The sequence below is a fragment of the Dama dama genome, chromosome 10 (genome assembly GCF_033118175.1).
Source record: "Dama dama isolate Ldn47 chromosome 10, ASM3311817v1, whole genome shotgun sequence".
NCBI classification, from domain to species: domain Eukaryota; kingdom Metazoa; phylum Chordata; class Mammalia; order Artiodactyla; family Cervidae; genus Dama; species Dama dama.
The window spans coordinates 23,002,808-23,011,833 of NC_083690.1; the positions used below are offsets into that span (position 1 = coordinate 23,002,808).

The window sequence follows — 9,026 nt, forward strand, 5'->3', positions numbered from 1 at the left end:
TAATTCTGGCCCAAGTATTCTACGAAATACTCTAATGCTGGTTGGGTAAATACTGGGATCCCCACCTGAAAGCCCCTTCTGCCAAAACCTTAGGGCCTCTTTGTGATCCAGCAACAAGAGCTAACACACTTGTTTCAAAGACTTGCCCTGGGCCTCAGCTAGCATCCCCTTTTTCCCCTTTGAAGGGCCACACCTGTGCCCCTTGGGGTAGTTAAACATTTCTGCCAGTATGCCAGGACCCAGCTGAGCCCCTGGCATTTTGTATGTGCCCAAGAAGCCTTGATGAATGAATATCTAAATTCGTGTGTTTATCCAGTGACTAAATAGATATTGCATGGTCATTGCCAGACTCAGTACTCAGCGAATGTACCTGTGTTTTGGGAAAGAGAGCTTGTGATCTACTGGGAATCCCAGGATGCCCTGCTGGTTACCTAAATTGCAGAGCCCAGGGCAAAATGAAAATCCTGGGTTTCTGGTTCAAAACGCAGGCCAAAAATGCTGTTTCCCTTCTTCTACCTTCTCTCTCTGCACCCGTCTTGGTGTCTTTTACTTGCTATGTAATGTCACTCTCCCTCCAGCATGAGGACTCTCAAGGATGCCCAGGGCTTGCACCCAACCCTGATTCTCCCCGTGTCCATGCCCAGGAGCCAAGGGTGGCAGCGGTCACTGATTGCGTGGGGGAGGGGGCAGCTAGGAACCACCCCAAGGAGAACGGGAGGTAGCAATGTGGCTGGGAGTGGGATGCCATGTGAGTCAAGGTTCGAAGCCCATGGCGCATGCTCCATTGCCCCATCAGACTTATTTGAAAAATACATTCAAAGATAAGGCTATTATACATTTCAGGATGATGACTACAGACCATTAACCCCAAGCCCAGGGTGTTAGATGTAGACTCCTCCTGCTCATGTGCTGTCCTCCAACCAGTCACCCCCCATGCCCATGGAGGGGGATCCCAGGGCTGGCTGGGTGCAGGCAGAACCCTCTCTCCTTCTCTCTGCAGGGGCTGTGAGAGCCTCCAGCGTCTTCCCCATCCTCAGCGTCACTCTGCTCTTCTTCGGCGGGCTCTGCGTGGCAGCCAGCGAGTTCCACCGCAGCAGACACAATGTCATCCTCAGCGCGGGCATCTTTTTTGTCTCTGCAGGTGAGCACCTTGGCCTCCGCCCGGAGAGCATCACAGACACCAAACCTGAGCCAGGGCCAGAAGGACAAAGCCATGCTATTCAGGGTTCCCTCCAGGGAAGGGGCAAGACAATGTTCGACCTGTGTGCTAAGAATGAGAACCAAAGGCTTTAATAAGAACCAAAGATGCTGACAATCTAGCTGGAGAGTGGACGGAGGGAAGATGAGGAGGATATGAGGTACTTAGGTCAGCTCAGAGATGGGAGAATGATTAATAAGAGTGTGCCTTGTATGTCTGCTCAAGAGTGGGCAGGGAGCGTGTATGGTGTGTGTAAGGCGTGACCCGAGAGATGAGTCCGGTGTGTTGCAAAGGGGTCCAACTTTCTGTTCACTTGGATATGGTCATACACTATCTCTGGCCCTGTGAGACCTGGGTTTGCTGGTGAACTATTGGTCACAGCTCTTCAAGCCCTCAAATCCTCAGGCTGTCCAGAGCATCTCTGGGAACAACAGAAAACCCAGCAGCCTCAGATGCTCTCAGGGAAGATCTTATCAATAGCCCCTCTGACTGGAAGGTGGCAGAGGGTGGTAAGGAGGATGAGAAACTCTCGAGAACGGGTCCTGTTTCTGCCTCCTCTCTCCTTCTTTATCTCCATCCCTCCTCCACCCCCCTCATCTTCCTCCCTTTTGGGTTTCCACGCCTCCATCGCTTTACAGTCTTTTCCCACCCCAGCCTTCAGTCAATGCCATCTGAATGAAATGCTTTAGAGATGAAAAGAGGGAATAGAGCTTGACTCTTTGATGATGACCTCCAGACTTTAACCCATAATGGCAGAATATTTACTGGGGTAGAAGCAGATGGGGGCTTTCCAGGTGGCGATAGTGCTAAAGAATCCGCCCACCGATGCAGGAAATGCAAGAGATGTGGGTTTCTATCCCTGGGGGGGGAAGATCCCCTGGAGGTGGAAATGGCAACCCACTCCAGTATTCTTGCCTGGGAAATCCCATGGTCAGAGGAGCCTGGCGGGCTACAGCCTATGGAGTTGCAAAAGAGACAGGTGCGACTTAGCGACGAAACAAGAACCACAGAAAAAGAATAGCTTACCTGCCTGGATTTGAATTCTGGCTAAACTTGTGGGGCCCTGGGAATGTTACCAACTCCCTGTAGCTTGATTTCCTCAACTGTGAAATGGGGGTAAAAGTACCAGTACTTATTTCATAGGGCTGTTGGAAGGAGGTTGAAAGTAAAAAGCACAATATTATTTTCCAGCAAGGTAAAAGCAACACAATAGTTCTGAAGTTGGAAGCCCAGCCCCCTCTAGGATCTTTTTGTTTCCTCCCTACTCTTTTCCCTTCTCGGAAATGGGGAAGGTGGGCGGAATCCAGTGCTGAGTGTCTGGGAAGCAACTCGAGCCACAGACCATCTTGTCAGGAGAATAAGATCAGCCTATGATCTTATTAAAGGTGACACTCTGTGTGGACAGACGCTAACAGCTGGCAAACCCAGGGCCTTGCATTGCTTTGAGGCACGTTCTAGTTGTCGGGGGCCCCTCCAGACCTCCCGGTCTCTGACCCAGAGGATGCTGTGTTGTGCTGACATGAGGGTTTCCTAAACAGGAGAAGATCATTATTTTGTCCCCCAAGGGGATTGTGAAGGGAGAGTGTGTCACCAGCAAACGTCTTGTCACAAAGGGTGTTGTGAGAGACAGCAGGTAGAATAGACCCACGGGAACCGGGGAACACGAGGGGCAGCAACAAGGCCCTGAGGGGGAGCCAGAAGCTGGGGGTCTAATCCTAGCTATCCCCCCACCACTGACCTCCCTGGGGACCCTAAAGAGCCTCAGTTCTTCCACCTACAAAAGGAAAGTAGGACTCAGCACTCCCTAAGGCTCTTTTCCTCAGTTATTCTAAGGTTCAATGATTTCTGGCAAGCAGTCAACAACCCTTTATTGAGTATCTACTATGTGCCAGGAACTGGGCATTATACTCAAGACCATGGGCTCTGAAGTCAGGCTGCCCGGGGCAAATCGTGGTTCTACCACTTCCTTGGGTGGTAACCTCAGGCAAGTCTCTTAACCAATCAGTGCCTCAGTTTCCTCATCTGAAAAATGGGGGTAATAATGGCTCTACCTCTTAAGCCTGCTCAGAGGAGTAAATAGTTAGTATGTGGAAAATGCCTAGAACTGCATCCAGCTGGCAGTAACTGTGGGATGCATAGTGCGTGCTAAGTCACTTCAGTCGTGTCCGACTCTGTGACCCCATGGACTGTAGCCCACCAGGCTCCTCTCTCCTTGGGATTCTCCAGGCAAGAATACTAGAGTGGGTCACCACGTCCTTCTCCAGGGGATCTTCCCAACCCAGGGATCAAACCTGCATCTCTTAATGTCTCCTGCATTGGCAGGCAGGTTCTTTACCACTAGCACCACCTAGGATGCACAATAGCTGGCATTATATACGTTGTACCATTTAATGCTCATGTTGATTCAATTCAACAAATATGTACTCTGCTCTTGCTTTGGGTCAGGCTCTGGGCAAGGAGATAAGACCAGAGCAATGAAGAAACCTAGCTAGATCTACGCTCAAGGAGGTTTTAAGAAACAGTCCAGGGTTCAAACTCCACCTTTGCCATTTCCCAGGGCTTCCCAGGTGGTAAAGAACCAATGGAGGAGACTTAAGAGACACTGGTTCAATCCCTGGGTCAGGAAGATCTCCTGGAGGAAGGCATAGCAACCCACTCCAGTATTTCTACCTGGAGAATCCCATGGACAGAGAAGCCTGGTGGGCTACAGTCCAAAGGGTCGCAAGGAGTCGGACACAGCTGAAGCAGTTTAGCACAAGCACACACACCATTTCCCAGCTGTGTTGACTTGGGAAGTTATTTATCTTCTCTGTGTCCCAGTTTCCTCAACTGTAAAAAAAGTTCTTTTGGTTTTTTGTTTTTCTTTAAAGCAGGACTGTTGCAATGATTAATTGAGATCATGCACGTAAAGACTTTGCACAACGCCTGGCATATCATCAATGCCCTAGAAATAAGCGGCAACTCGCTTGGCTTGTCACCTCCTTTAGCCTGCGATGACATCCGAGTATCTCTTTGAGCTTTTTTTTTTTTTTTCCAGCAAGACTTCTTTCCAGGGCTTCTCAAACTTTGCCACCAAAATTTCCCTGCAGGCAGAGGAGAGTGAAAAATGTGGCCCTGGGGAGTCAGGGGGCATCACCAGAAGCTGCCTTCCATGAGCTGAAATGTCTTTGAAGTCTGTCTCCCATTTATACTTAAAAATTCATGTGAATTCTGCTCTCTTCTCCTTATTATATCCATGTTCATTTTAATATAAAAGAATGTGTCTTCCCTACTCATCTTCAAGCCAAACTGACACTCCAGAAAGAGGAGCCGTTTTTTTTTTTTTTCACCCTGTGGTTTTCTGCAGCTTGACACAGGGCTGGCCGTGTCAACCCCCATATGAAGAAATAGCTCAGTGATTAGAATCCGCTGCCTACCTGCTGAGTGCCTGTGCTGGGTAAAGCCAAGAGGAGACAGGGAAGAAGCAGACCCTGGCCCTGCCTTCTAGGGGAGAGTCCTAGATGGAGTGTGACCAGAGGTCATATTCAAAATAGGAATCCCTTTAATGCATGAGCACCAGCCAATCAGAACGGTAGCACTGCAGTAGAATGGAATGGCCTTGCTGTGCCAAACGTTAACCCTTTATACAAATGAACCTATTTGCAGGGCAGGAGTAGAGACGCAGATGTAGGGAATGGACGTGTGGATCTGAGGTGTGGGGATGAACTGGGAAATTGGGACTGACTTATGTGCACTGCCATGCATAAAGCAGATAGCTAGTGGGAACCTACTGTAGGTTCCTACTAGCTCAGTTCGGTGCCCGGTGGTGACCTAGATGGGTGGTAGTGGTAGGAGGTGGAGAGGTCCAGGAGGGAGGGGATATATGCAGGCCTATAGGTGATTCATGTTGTTGTCCAGCAGAAACTAATACAATATCGTAAAGCAACTATGCTGCTCAGTCACTCAGTCGTGTCCGACTCTCTGCAACCCCATAGACTGTAGTCTGCCAGGCTCCTCTGTCCATGGAGTTTTTCAGGCAGGAATACTGGAGTGGGTTGCCACTTCCCACTCCAGAGCATCAAACCCACGTCTCTTGGGTCTCCTGCATTGGCAGGCATATTCTTTAGTACTAGTGGGAAGTTCCAAAGCAACTATACCCCAATTAAAAAGAACAACAACAACAACAACAACAACAAAAAACACACTTTAACTCTTTGGTTGTTGGACTCTGGGGAAATCTTGAGGATCCCCAGGAAGAGTATGAGGTATTTAATGGTGGGGATACTCAGCAGGCCAGTGGAAATGGTTATTTACCAACTAGTACAGGGAACTGTGTAGTAAAGAAGCAGCCTGCCAATTCAGGAGACATAAGAGTCTTGGGTTGGATCTCTAGGTCCAGAAGATCCCCTGGAGAAGGGCACAGCAATGCACTCCAGTATTCTTGCCTGGAGAATCCCATGGATGGAGGAACATTGTGGGCTACGGTCCACAGGGTTACAAAGAGTCAGACATGACTGAAGTGACTTAGCACGTATGCACTGGGAACTGTAACAAGGGACAACTCCCATTTAGAGGCAGCCTGGGTTTGTAGGCTAGGAGACTCCACCTGATGTACAAGCCTCCCTGCGTCATTACTGGTATAAGGCTCAGATGAGGCCCTTAAAGCAAAGAGACACAAAGACATATCGTCATCTTTGGACAATCATGTGAGAGAAGCAGCCACAGACCCTCAGGTTCTTTCATTCCTTCTTACTACTCCCTAGAGAATCAATTTCTCTCCAAGTGACTGGGCAGCTCTTTCCAGAACTATCCTGTTGGCACTTGGGGACACCAAGTCTGCAGACCTTGCCTGCTGGGAACAACAGCTTCACATTCCCCAATTTCTGATGTTTGAACAATAGCTAATTTAAAACATTATTGTATCCCCCTGTGCAGATAAAAAGATATAGTTAGTTACTGTCCCTTACCCATGGATCATTCTTTCTCCAAACTGCAGCTCCAGACCCAGAAATATCCACTGGGCAGCCCTATTTGGACTCTCAATAAACACTTCTAACCCCACTCTTCTTCTCTAAGCCTCTTCTCTCTGCTGCCTCTTATTGAGGCTCAAGCTGCCATCAACCTTCCCATCATCCAGGCGAGACTTCTACTCTAAGTTATTCTCAACTCTGTTGTCAATAGCCTTTCATCTCCCAGTGAGCCAGGAGCTGTTCAGGATCTGCTCAAACGTCACCTTGTCTTCAGGACAAAGTGGCTTAGTCATCCTCTCTTTTTGCTCCTGAACCATTTTACATGTGTCTCTGGTGGAGCCCTTACTGTATTCTGCTGTAATTGCATTTACATGTCAGTTTTTCCTACTAATGGTGAGGAACTCAAGGGCAAGGATCTGTATCTCGTTCATTTTACCATTCTCATGACTTAGTGCCAAAGACTAAGTTTTGATGGAATGAATTGTTTCTAAGGGAAAATATGTGCACTCTGAGTTCTTCTGCACTTGTTGGAGGAGTACGGTGTATTCTTGAGCTACATGCTTCCCACCGGGGATGGATCAGCAGATCCATCCTTTTCATTTCCTCACAGACAGACCCTGCAAGAAGAGTTCAGCAGCTGGATTTCCAGCCATAAATCCATTCTCCTCTCTCCCTGTCATCTCCACATTTTCAAAATAAATAGTTCAAGCCTAAAAGTGACAGTTACCTCTGAGGTTTATAAAGGATGTATTTTTCTTTCCCCTTCTCTTAGGGTTAAGCAACATCATCGGCATCATAGTTTATATATCAGCCAACGCTGGAGACCCTGGGCAGCGTGACTCCAAAAAGAGCTACTCCTATGGCTGGTCCTTTTATTTCGGAGCCTTCTCTTTCATCATCGCGGAAATTGTGGGGGTTGTCGCCGTGCACATCTATATAGAAAAGCATCAGCAGTTACGTGCCAAATCCCACTCGGAGCTCCTGAAGAAATCTACCTTCGCTCGCCTTCCACCCTACAGGTATAGATTTCGGAGGCGGTCGAGTTCCCGCTCCACGGAACCCAGATCCCGAGACCTGTCCCCCATCAGCAAAGGCTTCCACACCATCCCTTCCACCGACATCTCAATGTTCACCCTCTCCCGGGACCCCTCAAAGATCACCATGGGGACCCTCCTCAACTCCGACCGGGACCACGCTTTTCTACAGTTCCACAACTCCACGCCCAAAGAGTTCAAAGAGTCGTTGCATAATAATCCGGCCAACAGGCGCACCACGCCGGTCTGAACTGACCTCGGCCCTCTGCCCTCCACCCCAGCACAGCCCGGGGGGAAGTGGACAGAGGAGTCTCTGAGGTTGCATGGCATGGTCCTCGTGATGGTATTACTTTTTACAAAGAATGAAACCAAATGGACTCAGCCCTCTCCCACACTTCGCTCCTCCCCGCCCAGGTCCTAACCGGTCCATCCCTTCCTCCACTTATCAAGCCAATCCCATGATGTCGTTTCTCTCTGTGTGTATCTGTGACAGATGTTTTCCTCTCTTCCTTCTTTACTGGAAGGACCTCCTCATTCTTCCCTCCTTGGAAGAGGACTTTACTCAAAGTCACAGGTGGTGGCTGGGGGAGGGGGGGCGGTGTGGGGGGTCTCCAAATCCCCAGGTGTGTGCACAGGTGTCCCCATTGTCCACTCATGCAAATCCTCAGGCCACTTAACCGCCCAGGTGGCCCAGACAGAGGCATTCACCTTTCTGTGTTAGAATAACATGACCAGAAATCAAAGATGTCAGAGCCCCGAAGCAGCTAATGTAATAAGCACTCATGTATTAAAGGTTTTGCCTTGTTGTAACTCATGGAGCTGGGGTGCTTTGTTTCTTCTTGGGAATTCCTACACAAACTCACTGTCCTGCCCGCAAGCTGACTCATGTCCATGTTGAAAGCTGAGCTTTGCTCATCCACACTCCAGTCACAAGGATCCTCCTTCGCCTCTTGAGAACAGCAAGGTGCTCTCACCAATGGCAGAGTCTGTAACCCTCACCTGAATCCTCAGAAGCTACTGGGGGCAAACATGTGTTCAGAAATCTAGCTCTGGTACCCAAGTAGCTCTAGGAACTGGGGAAGGTCCACCTGACCTTCAAGCCTCAGCCTTCTCATCTGTAAAATGGAGCATGGTACAGTACTCTCCTCAACGGAGTTGTGAGGCTTAAATAAAACATCTTGTATAAAATGATTAGCACAAAAAAAATGATTAGCACATTACACATAATCAGTATGTATGCTTTTTACCTTATGGATGAATTCTGGGTAGAATGAGCATTATCTGAGTTTGGGCTTCCATAACAAGTACTATAGATCAAGGTGGCTTAAACACGAGACATTTATTTCTTGCAGTTATGGAGGCTGGGGAGTTCCCGATCAGGGTGACAGCAGAGTTAGTTCTTGGTGAGGGCTCTCCTCCTAGCTTGCAGACAGCCACGTTCTCACTGTCCTCACATGACAGAGCCGCTAACTCCATCACAAGGGCCCACCCTCATTAAGGGTTTTCCCGATTTCTCAGTGGTAAAAAAAAAATCTGCCTGCAATGAAGGAGATGGAGGAGGTGTGAGTTCAATCCCTGGATCAGGAAGATCCCCTGGAGAGAACCCACTCCAGTATTCTTGTCTAGACAATCCCACGGACAGAGGAGCCTGATGGACTACAATCCATGGGGTCACAAAGAGCATGGGGTCATGACTGAGCATGCACACTTGAGCTTGAGCTTGATCCTTAATTACCTCCCAAATGCCTCATCTCCAAATGTCATCATTTTGAAGCTTAGGGCTTCCGTGTGTGGATTTGGATGGCAGGGAGGGATCCCATTCAGTCCACAGCAAGCACGACTGTA

General features: G+C 48.8%; 1 protein-coding gene across 1 annotated transcript in view; it reads left to right on the forward strand.

Annotated features, from left to right (window-relative positions):
* The window catches only part of CACNG3 (calcium voltage-gated channel auxiliary subunit gamma 3), a 94,114-nt gene extending 86,683 nt beyond the window's left edge, over positions 1–7,431 (forward strand). Inside the window, exons 3-4 of the mRNA XM_061153989.1 lie at positions 1,001–1,141; positions 6,920–7,431. Of these exons, the coding sequence (XP_061009972.1) occupies positions 1,001–1,141; positions 6,920–7,431 (653 nt within the window). The remainder of the gene's footprint in view (positions 1–1,000; positions 1,142–6,919) is intronic.
* The last annotated feature ends 1,595 nt before the right edge of the window (positions 7,432–9,026 follow it).